We start from the raw sequence: 19,229 nt of genomic DNA, 5'->3' as shown, positions 1-19,229 counted from the left end.
ATTACACTTTCTTTTAATCCTGATTTCCCCTTAACATTACATAACACCCAACCTTGTATCTCTTGAATCTTAATGTGAACATTTTGTTTAAAAAAGATGAAAAGCAGTTGTTCATTGTTCTGGTTCATCTAGCCATAAAATGTATTTTGTTACTTTGGTCTGCATCACAGGCTTCATCTCTCAAAATGTGGATATCACAGATTGCTACATGGTTACCACTTGAAAAGCTCACCTATGACAAACATCAAGAATCTGACAAATTCTGGTCGATATGGTCACCCCTCTGGGACTACATAAACAGTCCCTTAACATGTACACTGGACTGCTCTCAACCTCATTTTAACTCCATATGTAAAGAATGCTCAAAATCACCATGACTCGTCTTTTATCCATCTTATCTTCCATCCATCCATCCATCTTCTACCGCTTACTCATTTTCAGGGTCACAGGGAACCTGGAGCCTATTCCAGGGAGCATCGGGCACAAGGCGGGGTACACCCTGGACAGGGTGCCAGTCCATCGCAGGACACACTATCACACACACATTCATACACTACGGACACTTTAGACACACCAATCAGCCTACTATGCATGTCTTTGGACTGGAGGAGGAAACCGGAGTACCCGGAGGAAACCCCCACAGCACGAGGAGAACATGCAAACTCCGCACACACAGGGCCACTGTGAGAATCGAACCCCGGACCCTGGAGGTGTGAGGCAAACATGCTAACCACGAAGCCTGCCGTGTGCCCCCCATCTTATCTTACTCTTATTTCTTTATTTATTTTACTTTTTCCTTTCTTTTAGGTTTTGAACACCCTGTGTTTTGAAGAGCTCTTTGTTATGCTAGGTGATACTGCTGATATTAATTTGATATTGTGGGCAATAATAAAAATAAAAATAATAATAAAAAAAGTAATTGTTATCAAATTGCTGTTATCAAATTATACTGTATAAGAGGAATAAAACAATATATGGAAATAGTTGACTTCAAGGTGGTAACAGTAACTCCACTCCGTATTGGACCACATCACAGCACCACATCATTGATTATTTTTCTATAACAGCACATACCCAAATGTTTGATTCCTTAGATATTCAAAGTAATGATAGTTGTGTATAAATGACCATCAAACCATTTTGAAATACATTTTGCTGCAAAATATTGAGAACATAGAGAATAAAACAACTGTAATGACTGATTTCAAGCATGTACTAAAACACTTTATTAAAGGCTATTGTCATTTACAGGAAGCATTGCCATGTAAACCAAATAAAATTTGCAAACCAACCTAAAGCCATTGCCATAAATGGGTTGTATACAGTTTTTCATCCTGTTACTGGCTGATAGACCTTGTGGTGGATTAGTCAATTGCCTAACTGGCTACTATTTAAGTGTAGAAAAAGTGTTTGTGAACCATCATTGCTGTAATTTACTGGACATTATAGAGGTAGTGTACAAGAGGCTTTGGATGGTTCAGCTTCTGCAGTTTGACACAACTTTAAAGCAGGTTGATTTCTCAAGCTGATATAAATCAAGGCCAAAAATTGACATTAATTATCTCCCTGTTAATCTCTTCCTATATTGGTTGCCAAGCAACACATCTTGTATTTATCTCTTCCTCTAACAGTGTCTTAATGAATGTACCTGCGTGTTTCAGAAAGCGGAAATCGCTGTGGCCCCATTGACTATTACCTTGGTCCGGGAGGAGGTCATTGACTTCTCTAAGCCCTTCATGAGCTTGGGCATCTCCATCATGATCAAAAAACCACAGAAGTCCAAGCCAGGTGTATTCTCCTTCCTGGACCCACTGGCCTACGAGATCTGGATGTGCATCGTGTTCGCCTACATTGGCGTGAGCGTGGTGCTCTTCCTGGTCAGCCGCTTCAGCCCGTATGAGTGGCATACCGAGGAGCCCGAGGAGGGCACCGACGGTCTGCCCAGTGACCAGCCCCCCAACGAGTTCGGCATCTTCAACAGTCTCTGGTTCTCCCTGGGAGCTTTCATGCAGCAGGGGTGTGACATCTCACCCAGGTAAGCGCTTAACTCTCTCACCTCTGTGCTTGATTGCCCCAGGGCTGGCTTCTTTAATGGAATACTGATTGGAGAAAGAAATGGAATTAGTCTCTTAACCTCAAGTTAGCTCATGAAAAGGTCTCATTGAGCATTGATATGGTAATACGAGGCACCTGAAATAGCCGTGCAGCTGTGTTGTTACCATGGCAATGTACCAAAGGGTGTCCGAACTTGCCTGAAAAGTGCATGTAATTTGCAAAGAGTAGAACCAGAGCTGAGAGACTCATAATCAGTATTCAGTCAAGGACTGGTCATAATGCAAATGTATTTACCACGGTGTCTGCGGGGAGAAGGGAACCACTGTCATTCTGCACAGTATGGGTCTCATCTTATCTAGACAAAATGACACATTCAGGCGTCTCTGAGTGGTGCAACTGTCTAAGATTTCTCCCCATCATTGTGAAATAAACAACTCGAACCCCAATGACCCCACAGCCATCCAAGGCCGGGAGTTTTCCCTGTTGATCGGATTGATGCTAGCCAATCTCATATGTCTCTTAGCTCACATATACATAGTAAAGCAGTTAGCTCTGTTCAGACATGTTCAGATGCCCTATGATGTTTTGAAAAGTTGCACTGGATGGCTTTACATGTCTTGAAGGAAGCATTTGTAACCCTGCATTCACACCAGCAGCGACGTTACAAAATGGCCATATATAATTTGCTTTCAATGAGAGCTGGAGATTTCCAGCAAAAGGGGGTGGAGTCCCCATTATCAACACAAAGTGGTCAAGCAAAGTGAAAACTTTGCACAGTGTTTAACTTTATGCAAGAAGCATGGTGAAATTTGAATGTGGAATGTGGTGACTACCAGTGGAATTGATGGGTGGTGGTATGATTTTTCCCCTTCTGAGAAATAATCTCCCTGGTTTTTGGTTCCACATATTCATCTCTACTTGAGCTCCAAAGACAATTGGTAAATCTTGAAGTGTTTGATATAATCAAAATAAATCAGGGATGTTATTTTTTGCCATTCTACAGGGGGTCTCAAAAGTCTCCATACATATAGTCTTTAGGAATGCCTTTGACTAAAGAAGAACATATTGAAATCATTCTCGTGACTGGATCAGGAAGCTGTCGCAAGGTTATGATGGACTTTAACAGGAAACATGGCAAGCACCTCACACACGACACTGTTGCCAAATTTATTTACAAATTCAAAAAGACTGGAAGTGTTCAAAAAGACAACCCAGAAGTGGACGTCCACGAACATTCACTGACGAAGGCACAACCGACTTAGTGCTAGCAATCATAATCTCCTATGTGTGGTGACTTTGGGACACCCTGTACTTAGGCATATCAAAAAGCAGACAATGATGTGTTACATGAATGCAATTTATACACAAATATTTCTCTCCAGAATTGTTATTTTTAGATGGAAGAAATCAGATTTGTTAACAAGTCAGGGGTTTAGTATATGTTCTGTTGCCAGCTTGTGAGGATATCATTATTTGTGTGGATTTCACACCAACCTAGCCCTACCAGTAAAACCAGCTGTAAACTAACGATAGGACATGACCACTATCAACTAATGATCGACATAAAGCAATTCGAGCAATGCAAGGTTAAAAAAAATTGCTGCCGGTGTGAATGTAGCATTTTCTCCCTCCCGGATCGTTATTATCATGCATGACTCAGGTAGTGCTCGGAATTGGCTGTAATTAAATTTTGATCAGATTACATAGACATATCCTTTGCTGTGCAGGTCTGTCAATCCACATATGTTTTTTGTGCACATATCAAAGTACGTTGTCCGTGTCTCAGTTAGACATGTCTCACGTGTGCTGTGTTGCTGTCAAATTGACCGTGTTTGACAAATCTCTGGGAATTTTAGCAGTGAGGGTTCATGGGAGTCATTGCCTGTTGTGTACCTCACCGTCTTCATGCGTTCATTTGTCCTGTGAAAAAAGCCTTTGAATTACATGGTACACATATTCATTATTGTGCTGCTGTGGGCAGTCGGCTGTTTTGTGTTATTTGTTTGCGGATAATTTGTACACCTGCTGAGATGACCTCAGGCTTTATGTGGCTATCTCTGATGCCAGCTCTCTCTCTCTCTCTCTCTCTCTCTCATTCAGTCTCTCTGTATTGACCATGATAGAGCATTTTAAGACCTTTTTGTCAATTAAGGAGAGAAAAAAAATAGATTTTATTTTTCAGTCCCCCCTCACCAGATAAGAATTGACTCACATGTCAGGACCAGGAGAACAAAGGAGCAATTTAAAGAACAACACATGGTGGAAAACAACAGGTACTTAGAACAGCATCAGAACCATAGAGCCCAAACACTCAACACTATAGCCTGCACCAGCAGTGCTATAGCGGGCTTATGGTTTTGACCTATCTTTGATAAGAAGTCTCATTTAGAATTTCATTTAGGTCTATAAGATTCATCAATACAGTATAGACATAATAAAGTTGCATGAAATGTAAAGAGGTAAAAGTTGCATTTAGAGATGAACCAGACTGGAAAAACAGAATGCACTCCCTTAAAAAATACTGCTTAAATAAGTTTTCATCAACTATCTCTCCAATGTTATTATATGTTCTGTAATTTGTGATGCAATAACACTGCAAGGTATCGCAGGGCATTGTGTTGCACTCCAATTGCCTCCACATTACCTAGTCGCATACTGATAGCTCAGAAAGGTGGGGCAGAGGAAATTCTCCTGATGCTTGTGTGCATTAAATGTGCAGAAGGAATTCTTAATGCTAGAGATTTGGGAGTCTGGGTGAATTTGAATTATTAATCATCATTTGGCAGAGAACACAAAATTGAATTATCGGACTTGATTCTTATTGCATTTCCTGCACTTTGGCCCTTAACCATTTGAAACATCTTATATTCATAATTTTTTAGCCATCCTGGTCTGGCAGCTTTGCGTTCTTGCAAAAAAAAAAAAAAAAAAGGCAGAACTTGCACAAAACTGGGTGAATGATTGCAGGGTGTGGTATGAAAATGTTTAGAGGATATTTTCTAATGCACTTGGACAGGATCACGATTGTCTGCTTTTCAGACAATATCCATCTTTAACTTCCTTTTCAGTCAAGGACATTAAGGAGGTCAGATATTTACTAGACATGCATAAAAATAACCAAAATCTGAAACCAAGGAAATTGAGGACACACTGGGCTGAAAAAATGGCATAATTTATATGATTTATTTTTTAGTATATGCTTTTAAATATAAACTAATTAAAACTACAACTTAATGAAAAACATCACTGATATATATATATATATATATATATATATATATATATATATATATATATATATATTAGAGTCATTATTGTGGCATATATTGCAAATTTGAAAACAAAACAAGAGACATGTGAGTAAAGACATTTGCTTGTCAGCCATGCACATTCATTTTTACCACATCCTATCAAATCAGGCTCCTTTCCGAGCCAACAGAAGCCGGTTATGTTTACAGGCAGTTAGGAGAGATAATTGTTCAGAGGATCTCCACTTTTGCAATGCCCATTTCATCTCAGCTACAGTAAGTAGCTAAATATCACTTTATATTGGTGAACTAACTAAAATAATGCTCTATAGCTAGGTCATTTTTTTTTTACTGAGGAGTTGTCTATACCCTGCGATGGACTGGCACCCTGTCCAGGGTGTACCCCGCCTTGTGCCCGATGCTCCCTGGGATTGGCTCCAGGTTCCCCACCACCCTGATGAAGGAGTAAGCGGTAGAAGATGGATGGATGGATGGATGGATGGAGTTGTCTATAATGGACATGTTTAGCTGGCTAACTTTGTTCAAGTTTGTTTATGATGTTCTAATCATAAAGCATTAAGTTTTGAACCAAGCATCAAGAGAATTGAAACACCAAGATGCCTTTAATTTGGGTATTGGGTAGGAGTCACAGATCAGGTAATGAGACAGGAGTCACAGATCAGTTAATGACACAGTGGGACATATTGGGTACAAAATGGGGTACAAACTGTGTAATGACACAGGATTTAGATTGGCTAATGGCACAAGGGGTGTAGATTGAGTAATGACACAGGGAGTGTAGAATGGGTAATGACACAGGACATGCAAATTGGGTAACAACACAGGGGGCATGGGATGGGTAATGACACAGGACATGCAAATAGGGTAACAGTACAGGAAGCTCAAGTTTATTAATGGCCCATAATGACCTATAGCCTATCTGCAAAATCACAAGATTACCTCTTTGACTCAGTACTATGTGCTTAACACACAAAAATCCATCAATTTAATAGTGGTGATATAGATATGATATAGCCCAGTGACTATATCATACTCTGAAACATATATTTTTTGTTTTTCTGAAAACCAGTGCACAGAAGATCTGTAATATTCTGAAGTTTGTACAAAATCTATCAAATGCTCCATAAACTGTGGGTGTCTGAGGCTAACAAGTGCAGAGAGTGAGTATCAACAAGAGGGTGGCAGATCAGGTGATAACATGGGGGTGCAGACTGTGATAACAAGGGGGTGCAGACATGGGAGTTGCAAATTGGATAAAAACACAAGGCACATATGGGGTAACAACATGGGGGATAAAGACTGGGTAACAATACAGGGTGCAGATCAAGAAACAAGACAGAATGCAAAATGAGTAACATCATGGCACACAGATCAGATAAAGACAAGGGTGGCAGATCGTGACCACATGAGGTACTAACATGAGGTACATATAGAGGCTTGACCTTGGGTAACACCACAGGGATTCCAGATCAAGTAATAACATGGGGATTGCAGTTCGAATAAAACAAGGAGTTCCCATATTGGATAATGACATGGGACACAGATTGCAGAATGCAGCTTGGATAATGGCACAGTACAGGTAATGATTCTTGCTGCTCTGAACTACTATCAGGAGAATTACTTAGCTCCTGTGTGGCATGGTAAAGGAAGAGGTCAGTGGTTATCAGACAGGCAGCTTGAGAATCCATCCCTGGATCGAAAATACATATATTAGTCTGTGAAGCAAGTCTGAAATTGCAGCAGAAGATGCCAAACTGAGTTATGTTAATACTACTACTCGGATTGGTGTGCTTTGCATTTCATTGTTGCACCTCTCCTCTATAAAGCCTTTGGATAAGCTATTTCTGCCATGCAAGGAAATTTCCCTCTTTCTATGCATACTTTATGCTTCATTGCTTTGAGTTTTTACTTATTTTTTGCATGTGTGTATAGCAGATAGGGCCAGTGGTAGAGGAACTGAAAATACAGTTGCAAGTGTGTGCATATGGATAAGGTGGTGGATGTATTTGGTAGGTGTGATGGTGAGAAAACGTTCAGTCCTTCCTCTTGCTCCAAAGTATCTCTGGATTTCTCCATCTCACCTAGAACTCTCTTTTATCCCTCTCTCTCCTTTCCTTTTTCTCCCTCCAGTTTTAGTGTTTGAGGGTCGATCGTGTAATTGTAGTAAGTAATTGCCTCCATTCAATAGCGTCTTTTATTCCGGAAATTGCTACGAAATGAATGCAAGACTAAGGGGAGGGAAAGATCAGGAGGAAGCCTGTGATGCTTATGAGAGGATATGATTCACTCATCAGGCCAGCGTTAAGAGTGAGAGGAGGGAGGAGAGTGGAAATCACACTACAGATGAGGACATTTTGCTGTCACGAAGCAAAAAACCTGATATGACACAAGAAAAATGGGCTTAAGTTCAAGATCAGAATTTTGAATGCCAATGGTTACATCTTGGTATTAAATTCTCACTGTGAGTGTGAACTGAGCTCTGAATATGGTCCATGGTTTGGTTTGGTGTCACGACACACAAGTTTTTATCTTAGGAAAAGTTAGAAGGGGGAGGGTGATTTTGATTTTTCCATGCTCATGTTTTTTTTATTAATGTTTTAATCATCTAATAGCCTAAACTTTTTCATGTTTAATTAGAGTAGGGGAGGGCATAATAATATTACCAGCCGTGTAGTCCAGAACTCTTTACCGGCAGCCGATATCGTGACAACTCAGGTGGTGATTTTTTAGTGATTCTGCGGTAATGCACAGTGAACAGTAAAATAAATAAATAAATAAATAAATAAAATAAAATAAAACAAATTTTAAAAAATTACATGTCCATATGGCTGACTGTTCTGATGCTGACTGTTATTGCATCTGCAGTGACCGACGCAATAGAGTGCCAAAGAACCAGCGTATTTAATCATTTTCTAATTTTCATCACTTTAACATTATTCATAAAGTGTTCGATTTGAACTTTACTGAAGGCCTATTTAATATTTTTACATCCATACATTGTCTAATGTTAGATAAAGGGCGGCTGTGGATCTGGTGGTAGAGCAGGTTGTCTACTAATCATAGGGTTGGCGGTTTGATTCCTGGTCCACATGACTCCACATACCGAAGTGTCCTTGGGCAAGACACTGAACCCCAAGTTGCTCCTGATGGCAAGTTTGCACCTTGCATAGCAGCTCTGTTACCACTGGTGAATGAGACACAGTGTAAAGCTCTTTGGAAAAAAGCGCTATATAAGTTCAGACCATTTAACATACATTAATAGATTTTATTTCACATTAATGGATTCAAAGCATTGTCCATTTAACCTGTGGTTAAATGACAGACGTGACAGAAAGCAAGTGTATCCATGCAAGTTCAGTCAAGAGAATGTTAGATTGAAGGAAGAGCATGCTAGATTTCCAGGAAGTGTCGGTTAATATTAGGGAGTTCAAAACACCTGTGCAGATCATTCCAGGTTAATGTCGATTGGCTCATCTGCCATTTTTCTTAGGGAAATACGACTGCTCTTTTTAAACGATTATACAATATAATCAGATAAAATGTCACTGGTTATTGTGGCAATGTAATATCGTGTAGGGATGATAAAGGTGATGGAGGTGTGGCCTGAGGTTTGGGCTAAATTGTGTTTTATATTACAGTTGATAAGTATGTGATGATTTAGATTAGCATTTTGCACAGTGCTTAATTGGAATTCTTCATTTATCGACACTCACTAGCCACTTTATTATGAACACTTTTACACCTGCTCATTCATGCACTTATCCATTCAGCCAATCGTGTGGCAGCAGCACAATGCACAAAATCATGCAGACACAGGTCAAGAGCTTCAGTTAAGATTCACAGTAAACACCAGGATGGAGGAAAAAAGTGATCTCAATGATTTTATTGTGGTATGGTTGTTGGTGCTGGGCAGGCTGGTTTGAGTATTTTGGAAACTGATGATCTCCTGGGATTTCACACACGACAGTCTCTACAATTTACACTGAATGGTGCAACAGTTCTGTGGCCAGAAATGCTTTGTTGATGAGAGATGTCAGAGGAGAATGGCCAGACTGGGTCGGGCTGACAGGAAGGCTACGGTAACTCAAATAATCACTCTTTACAATTGTGGTGAGGAGAAAAACATGTCAGAATGCACAACACATCGAATCTTGAAGCAGATTGGTTACCAGCACAGAAGAGCACATCGGGTTCCACTCCTGTTAGCCAAGAACAGAAATCTGAGGATACTGTAGGCACGGTTGGACAGTTGAAGAATGGAAATTTGTTCTCTGGTGTTTTTCCCCCCCCAAAACTTTACATGCCAAACATGTCTTTGATTGATTTCCTACTTTTGCAATAAGGGGAGCACTGTGAAAATTTCATTTTTGACTGGATTGTTGCTTAAATCCTGATATTTGGAGAAATGATTGTGTGCTGTTAATGGGAATGCTTGCTGTTATTCCTCCCAGCAAAATTAGAATTAGAGATCGGTAATGTGGAGAGTGATGGTGTATGGCTTCGGTCTCATGCGTGGAGAAACTGATTTGCAGGTATTAAATCTTAATCAGCCTAGCAGAGAGCAAGCCATGAATAAATAAAGCACTGTAGGCTTACCGGGGCTACAGGCAGTGACCTTTCATTTATCTACAGTGTTTCAAGGTCCCCACCCCCCCTTACTTCTCCCTCAATCCCTCCTTGTTTTCTCTTCTATTCACTCTACACTTATTCATAATTTTACTCACAGTGGAACGGTTTTCCAGATACAGATTAGAGCTAGCTTTTGCTTGAAAAGCCTCTCATGTTGAAGAGTCTCCACTGGTCTTGTGCTTAAAGCTGTCTTTACACTGTATGATTTTTTTGTCACAGGCAAAAATGGTAACATCGGAAAAGAATTCTTCGGTCATGAGATCCCGATCTTGGAACGCATATTGTCTATAATTTGAGATTAAAATATCAGAGCTGCTATTACACTGTTGTAAACGCCACCAATTGGAGGACGACATAGTATTACAGTACAATGGATATAAAAAAGTCTACACACCCCTGTAAATTGGCAAAAAATGAAGCTAAGTTAGATCATTACTGAATGATTTGACCTAAATGATGATCAGACCTAAATCCAATGAAAAATCTGTGGGATGACCAGAAGAGGGCTGTGTACAGGACATGCCCAGCCAATTTGACAGAGTTTGAATGCTTTTGCAAGGAAGATTGGCAAAATATTGCTAAGGCAAGGTGTGCCAAACTGATTGACTCTCCCAAAAAGATGGAATGTTGTGATAAAATTAGGTATTAGTTTAGGGGTGTGCACATTTACGCAACCAGGTTTTTGTATATTTTTTATTTTTCTTTATTTCCCCCCAAAAATGATTCTTATTGTTTTTCACTTCATTTAATAGGTCAAAATGTCAAAATAAAGGTAGAAAAGGTTCTGACATGATTGATCTTGCTTTCAATTTTTGACATCACAAAAACCTGCCATTTTAAAAGGGGTGTGTAGACTTTTTATGTCCACTGTATGTGAAACTTGAACGTGAAATCAAATTTGTTTGTTTGAGTAAGCGATCGGTTAAAATACTGACATGCTCACGATAATTATTATAATGTTACCAGTCTACATTCCTGGCATCTTGTACAGTGTATTGCAAAGCTGCCATATTACTGTACCTGAAGTTCACTTAGAACAATGGGCATTCCATGCTGTACTCTTTATGAACAGCTCCAAACTCCTCTTCTTTACCTATTAAAACTAGTTTACTCTAGGCATAACATTGCTACTATTATTATGAAGACGTGTTTTCTGTTTATGTGGGCCCATTTGTCTGTAGATTGTGCAGATTAATGATGCTGTGGTTTTCTTTAATCACAGGTCTATCCTGAGAGCATCTTTACTGCATGATGACATGGTGAACATACTATAAAACAATCTTTTATAGAGTTCGGCCAAATTGTTTTGGGATCATCGATCATACGGTGTGACAATAATGTTAACATTTTTTTTTTAAAAAGTGCTGAAATTGCACAGTCTAAAACCCCACTCTCTCAGCTTCACTCAGGCATTCTGGCACTCTCACATATTCAGTGTTTATTCCATTTGAATGGAACAAACGTGTATACACCAAAACACCAAAACAACGTCCAAGAGCTTCAGATAAAAGTGGTCTCAGTCCGGTTCCAAGTGAACTCTGTTACCAACTGCAATAACAGGAAGTGAACCAGACATGTGTTTTGGGTTGCAGTATTTTTTTTGTAGATGAGAGCTGTTAGACTGAGCTACAAGGAACAGAGGACAGAGCTGTAGTGATGCCATGTGTTCTGGATATTTGGACTGATGAACAAAAAGGAGAAAATAATCACTGGATGCAACACACAAAATGTTTTAAACTAGTTATTTAAATGATTACCTAATCATGGGGGACATGGTGGCTTAATGCTTAGCATGTTTTCCTCGCACCTCCGGGGTTGGGGGTTTGAATCCCACCTCCACCCTGTGTGTGCGGAGTTTGCATGTTCTCCCCATGCTTTGGGGGCTTCCACTGGGTACTCTGGTTTCCTCCCCCAGTCCAAAGTCATGTGTTGTAGGCTGATCGGCATTTCCAAAATGTCCGTTCTGTGTGAATGTGTGTGCGATTGTTCCCCGAGATTGGTTGGAGTCCAGGGTGTGTCCCCCTTGTGCCCCAGGTTCTCTGGGATAGGCTTAAGGCTCCCCTGTGACCCTCTGTAGGATAAGTGGTATGGAAAATGGATGGATGGATGGATGGATGGATTACCTAATAATTTCTTTAACTCTGACTCTGCCTTCTCTGTGTTTGGGTGATTTTTACACGCACTTTTGAAAGGTAATTCTGACCTTAAAAAGGTCATTCTGAATTTTAGGCCTACATGCCCCTCAATCCTCAACCAATGTCTTTATTTTTTGTTCCTTTAATTATGTGCAGTGTATAACTAAACCAAATCAAAAAGCAAACCAACCAACCCACCAACCAGAAATCTACATTTTGCTTTGATTTAGACTCAGCAATTAGACTGAATGTGTGAAAACGTCCTTAGTTTCATCTCCTGAAAACCGACTGATGTGCCTTTTCAATATCTAATAACTCCAAACCTTGCACTAGCAAGGACATAAAGTACTGAGTGCACTTACAAAGTCCGACATATTCAAAAGCAATAACATGCTTATCGCAGTCCGCTAATGACTCTCTGCTTCCTGACCTGCCATGGTGACAGGTGTGTATGTGTGTGCGCTACAATGACAGTCACACTTTCACTGTTTGGCGGTGATCAGAGAGGCTGCATTATACACAGCGACATGGGAGGCACGTGGGAGAACATGTGTTTGTCCCTGGATTATATGTCCTTATGAATGATCCCGTATGCCAGGCGATGGAGCAGCGGAGTGATCAGCTCGACTCGCTGGTGTCATGTCCGCTCAGTTGAGGCTTTTATTAAATCGACTTTGTCTCACAGGGTCAGCTCGATTAGTCATGCTTACTCCGATCCCAGACGAGTCTGTCCCTCAGACGTCACCATGACCGACTGTGTGTCTGCATGTTGGAACGTGCTTAGCAGAAGACAGCACATTTAGTATGGGATTTGAAAAGACTGCAGCTAACAACCTTTCTCACAGTCTGGAGATATAAATGTCAAAATGAATTTTATAAATCATAATCATAATTTTATAAATCATAAATCCATAGTCAATTTCATAAATGTATCTATTATTTGGAAATATTTTGCATGTATGTTGTTCACAATATACAAATAATTTTCACACATTTGTGATCACGTTATGGATTTACAGAGTGTTTTCAACTCTTCTACATGCTGTTTAAGCCCCACCCCTTCAGCTTCCAGCAGCCATTAATTTGTCTTCGCCCCCCTCAGCTCCCTGCAGCCATTCAGCCATTCTCGGCATACATGCGTCTACTTGTTTCACGGAACAAAGTCTAGAAATCAAATATTCATAATTTTGAATCCTAATGTGAAAAAATGCCTACTGCAGTACATTTCAGCATGAAGAGGGTCAAAATGGAAGAACGAGTAAGCTATTCAGGCAGTTCTCTGGTTATGTGTACTGGTTATGATGTATACTGGTTATGATGTGTAACTTGTTTTGTTTTTGTTTCTTTTTTAAAAAAATTTAAAAAAGACAGAGATTTTCTTAAAAATGGGATCAACATATGCAGAAATGTTCTTTCATTAAAATAACCTTAAATTGTAGCACTTGGAAAATCCTGCTGATATTTCAGAGATCATGTCTTCCACCTTTACCGTCATCCTCATTTTAAAAAGGCATGTAGTGATTTATATTAGTAGTACATCTTGCACTAACGGCAATCTTTAATCTACCCTTCTTGCTACTCTCCAGTAATTGCTGATACACATCCTTCATTAACTTTCAAATGAAAAACAAGCGAAGGAGAAATATGGGAGCTTATTTATTATCTCTAATTTATGGGAGCTTTTATTATTTTAAAGCCAAAAAAACATGTTTTGAACATCTCGTATATTTTTCTTCCATTTTTTTTTTTTTCATTTAGAACACAGTGTGAACAAACCATTTGCAAATCTGATGATGGATTTGTGATTCAGGAAATTACAATTTTAATGTTTGGTCTCCATCAGTTTGGATTCAAGAAATCCCAGCATCCCTTTTGATTTTGCATAATCAACACAAGGTGTAAATGTAAGCGGTGCTAGTTTGTGCTGTGCCGCCTCCGTGGAAATTCTTGTCAGTGACGTCCCCTCCTGCCTACCACATGGCATCCCATCGAAGTGTCGTTTTCACAAGAGAAGATCTTAAACTAGCCTGTGTCACAGGCTATCACCAAGGACCTCCAGGCAAGGTTCTAAATTTGGATTAGGGTTTGTGATCCCTGACTATCTGATACTCGTTCATCTAATGCTTGTGGGTTGTTTCTATGAGGTGGAACATGCCTTAAGCTCAGGGAAATCGGTTGCTTGTCAGTATTCTGGGCATGGTTCTCTCTCAGCACCGCGCCGCTCCGGTGGTCCACTGCATGTTTCATTTTCAGTTCCATGCCGAGGGGATAAGCCGTGGCCTCATCATGCTTGATTATAGATTTCCTAATCTCTGCTTGGCACACTCTGCTGACTGATCTTTCTCGTCTTTCTCTTTTCCACTGCTGTCCTCTTGCTCCATATCACCTGTACTCCTTTTGTCCTTTTCTTCCCTTGTTTCCTCTCCCATGGTGCAGGTCTCTGTCCGGTCGTATCGTGGGAGGTGTCTGGTGGTTCTTCACCTTAATCATCATCTCCTCCTACACGGCTAATTTGGCTGCCTTCCTCACCGTAGAGAGAATGGTGTCGCCCATCGAGAGTGCCGAAGACCTGGCCAAGCAAACAGACATAGCATACGGCACTCTAGACTCAGGCTCCACCAAAGAGTTTTTCAGGGTGAGTGGAGTACACTGAAAAAAAAAAAAAAAAAAACGAATCAAGGTGTCAGGATTAGCTTCTCAGTTTATTTCACAAATAAATGAAAAAATATTTCTTAGTTACATTTATTTAAAGATAATTTTCATAAACACATCCAGAAGTTTTTGAACATTTTTAGAGATTAGTGCACGAGTATATGAGCAGAACATGTCAGTATTCTCAGGATGACATTAAAAGATTTGTAAACTGGGTTAGTTTTGATGTAAGAGGAAATATGGACTAAAGAACACAAGATCATAAGTACTGTCTGAGTTTTAATAAACAGCCAGTATTATGTAATATAACATAATATCTAAAATAAATGGTCTATAAATGGCACCGTTCTATATTTTCTATATAAATTACATTACTTCAGAAGGCATATACAACACAGATGCATCTAGGACACTTATTTCCATATTTATAAGGACTTTGTTTCAAGGTCCTCAGTGCAGAGCTGTAGGTTCGTCTATGGAACTTGATTTACTAAAATCATTTAGTCCATCTATGAGTCTTGGTCTTACAGTGCCCTCTAATATTATTATTAAAAATGAGAAGAAATGATTGAATAAAATTAACATTGCACACAATAATTCTAAATTTTACATTCAAACAATTGGAGAAACTATTTATCTATTTCTAAAAAAAAAAATCTTATTTGAAATACTTTTTTAAATAATAAAAAAAAATGTGCCAATATTATTGACACCCTAATGGATATTTTAAAGAACTGCAAACAAATAATCAGTCTCATTCCCAGAGAATTCTGTTGTTGCCTTTAACCACAATGTATCCTTTTGCCATCCATAGGAGGAAAAAAAAGTGAAAAACGCAAAAAGAGACAGAAGGTTGTTGACCTGCACAATACAGTTAAAAATACCACTAAGCAAAAATTTAAATAAGTTTCACATGTCTGAAACAGTAGGAATTTTGCAAGGAATTGGGCCCATGAGCCCACTGTTCTCCACACACAGTGAGGAATATGGTGAAGGAAGAAAAAAAAAGAAGAGCTCATACATCTCTGTTTTAGCATTGTGCAGTTTAGATTCTTGTGTTTGTCAACCATTAAATGCCACTTTCACAACAGCAAGCTGTTTGAAAGCATTGCAAATGCATTGCTGAATTGAAGAGGGAAGTCCACATGGGCAAACCTGATATAAAGGAGCTTAAAAAGTTCTGCATGGTGGAGTGGAACAAGATCCTCTACAAGTGTCTCCAACCTTGTTACCGCAAGAGACTCAGTGCTGTTATTCTCTCCAGAGCAGGTGTTGAATTGAAACCGTAATTTTAAGGGTGCCAGTAATTTTGGAACCAATGTCTAGTAGGAACAAATTGCACTACTTAAAAATTGTTTTGTTTAAAAAAAAAAACATGTTTTTTATTTTTTGCTCATTTTCATGAAGGGTCCCAATAATTGGGGGGGGGGGGGGGGGGGTACTTTTATTAAGAACCACATTTCTTTCTATAATTTTTTCAAGTATAAGGTTATTTACCAGCCCTTTCATGTCCTCATGTAATGAACATTATTTATTGCTTATGCACGCAGGATGATCTGTATGCATTCTGTACGTATAATGATTGCCTTCAAATAAAGACCTATGATTATTTCTCACCATGTATGACATTTATAGGATTTTCGAATTTGTCTCATTCACAACCTACCATAACATTCGACCCCCTACATTTACATGCTACTGTCTGCCATCTCCTAGAGGTCAAAGATTGCCGTATATGAGAAAATGTGGAGCTACATGAAGTCAGCCGAGCCCACAGTGTTCACCAAGACCACGGCGGAGGGCGTGGCTCGGGTGAGGAAGTCCAAGGGGAAGTACGCCTTCCTGCTGGAATCCACCATGAACGAATACACCGAGCAGCGCAAGCCCTGCGACACCATGAAGGTCGGAGGCAACCTGGACTCCAAAGGCTACGGAGTGGCTACGCCCAAGGGCTCACAGTTAAGGTGGGTGGAGTAGTATAACAATATGTCACGTGTTGTTATGGTATTCCACCTTCCCTGGCGTGCCTACCTCTACTTGATTTTTGTTTGGTTTTGTTTCACTTTTATTGCATTCTTAAACATTTTAGTGTGGAGTTACTGCTTGTTTTGTTTTATAGCATATGATTTATGAGAAGCTTCACCCAGGTAATTGAGTTGCATGCAGATGTTGTTGATATGTAATTGACATTGCTGGAAATGTTCTGTTGATGGCAATATGGATTTTTACGATTGAGACAAGACCCAGTGAATACCTAGCCTGCTCTGACACTACCTCACATTCACACTAATGATAGAATTTACCATCCATGGCCAGGAGGCTGAGAGATAAGAGAGCGTAATTGGCCCTGTTGTCTGGGTAGGAAGAACAATGTGGTGGTCCCCTAGTGAGCTGTTCCATCCTGACGTAATAGATCCTGTTCTATAATGTACATATACTGTGCCACTGACTAAAATCATCCATATGGTTAATTCTAATCTTACTAAGCATTATAGGAGAAGGCTTAGTGCTGTTATGTTGGCAAGGGAAGGTTTTTTACAGTAGTCGATGAAGGGGTGCCAATATTTGTGACGTATTTTTAATGAGTTTTTTTTTTCCCTTAGTTTAAATTAACTTCAGTTAAAGTTTAGACTTCTCACATACTTTGCAGGGTTGGATTAACCTAATTAAACACCAAGACAATTGTAATAGCTTTTTCATAATCCCCCCTTTTTTTTTTTACCACAGATGCCAATAATTCTGGAGCTTCGATCAGCTCACTAGGTCCCTAGGTTGTGAAAATCGTGTACAAGAGTTAGGGCACTGGTAAGGACCCTGGTTCACTACACATTGGGACACTGATAAGTCAATTTCCAACAACATGAATACATACTCACGTTGTAAAAATATTGAACTGTTATAGGTCGTACAAATTCGTTAGCTTAATCACATGCATTTCTATGGCTAGCTAGTGGATTTATTTTTTTTTATCTTTAAACACTTAAAAGTCATTAGACTCAAACAAACCGTTTATCGAACGTCAAATAAAGTTAAATATCGCTAACGTAAGTAATCATTTGAGAGCTACAACAACGATAACAAGCTACTTACATTTGTAGACGAAGTTGACCGAGAGGTCATCCACCAGAAAATTTGCCGTCATTTCCAGTATGGGAACATAGTGAGCATCGATGCTCCCTGGTTTTTGCGGTGCATTATGAGATTTTTTAGGGAGCGAACGTTCCAGTGCGATTGAGACAGCACGTAAAAAAAAATAAAAAATGGGGGCAGTGGTGGCTTGGCGGTTAAGGCTCTGGGTTACTGATCGGAAGGTTGGGGGTCCACCCCCAGCACTGCCAAGCTGCTACTGTTGAGCCCTTGAGCAAGGCCCTCTGCTCCAGGGGTGCTGTATCATGGCTGACCTTGTGCTCCAACCTCAACATGCCGGGGTATGCAAAGAAAAGAATTTCACTGTGCTGTACTGTACATGTGACTAATAAAGACTCATATATAAAATGGCCGACTCCCTGATCACTGAGCTAGGGAGCCGATTGAGACATACCGTTTCTATTGGCAGAAAACTGATCATGGAGACTCCTTTCAAAAAGTGTTAAATAAACACTGCCTTACAGAAAATTTCACCACATCAACAATTTTCTTCATTAAATAACAACAGGCACTAGAGCATATTAAACGAGCATGTTAATATCAACCTATGATTTGAATTACAGCTGGAAAAACTGCAAACTAATTAATACCTTCTGACCAATCAGATTCAAAGACACAACTCCACTGTAGTATAAAATCATGTATTAAGCGAGCAGTAAGGATAAATCAAGGGGAACAGCTCAGCAGGGAGGACCACCTAGGTGTCCTTTTTCTTACCTGTCAATAAGAGCAATACTAACCAATCACAGATGCCTGTTAGGTCATGTATGCAGAATTTGACATTAACACTCTCCTATAAGCGTGTTTAGCTATTTTATTTGAATAAACACATGGTGGCTTCATGTGACACGATATAAGTACAATTTAGTCTTCACTCTCAGTGAATTTACAGACTGACAGAAAGGAAACGTAAAGCAAATGCTTCTTCTCCTGCATGTGAATGTTCAGATATGTATGTGTGGGCATGTACAGCAAAAGATTTACAGCGAAAATCCAAACCAAACTGAGCGTGACTAATTGATCCTGTTCAGTCTGTAAACTCCCACATTCGGTCTGTTCAGGAAGTCGAACACTCGGTGAGGAGAGTCACTTACAGACGACTGTAGCCTCCTGGGTCAGACATTTCACTGGAGTTACTGTTGTCTGCCTGTCACTTCTCCTGCGTGTGATCCTCCCACAGACAGGAGCGCAGTGTCAGAGCATGGCTTTTCTGAGGCTTTTCCTGGGCTCCGACTCTCCAACGCTTTTTAACGCTCTTCTGTCTGTTCACTCCTCAGCTCCGACGGGCTTTACTGTATTCTTTCCTCATCTCGTCTCTGTCTTTGCTCCAGTGGGCTTTCTT

The 19,229-nt window shown here is 39.8% G+C and overlaps 1 protein-coding gene across 3 annotated transcripts in view; it reads left to right on the top strand.

Moving 5' to 3' along the window:
* gria4b (glutamate receptor, ionotropic, AMPA 4b) overlaps positions 1-19,229 on the top strand; it is a 116,916-nt gene that overhangs the window by 83,547 nt on the left and 14,140 nt on the right. For all 3 annotated transcript variants that reach the window (XM_017493574.3, XM_017493573.3, XM_017493570.3), the window contains exons 11-13: positions 1,662-2,035; positions 14,525-14,723; positions 16,457-16,704. In XM_017493574.3, coding sequence (XP_017349063.1) covers positions 1,662-2,035; positions 14,525-14,723; positions 16,457-16,704 — 821 coding nt within the window. The remainder of the gene's footprint in view (positions 1-1,661; positions 2,036-14,524; positions 14,724-16,456; positions 16,705-19,229) is intronic.

The sequence above is a fragment of the Ictalurus punctatus genome, chromosome 18 (assembly GCF_001660625.3).
Source record: "Ictalurus punctatus breed USDA103 chromosome 18, Coco_2.0, whole genome shotgun sequence".
Lineage (NCBI taxonomy): Eukaryota > Metazoa > Chordata > Actinopteri > Siluriformes > Ictaluridae > Ictalurus > Ictalurus punctatus.
This window is presented reverse-complemented; position numbering and strand designations above follow the sequence as displayed.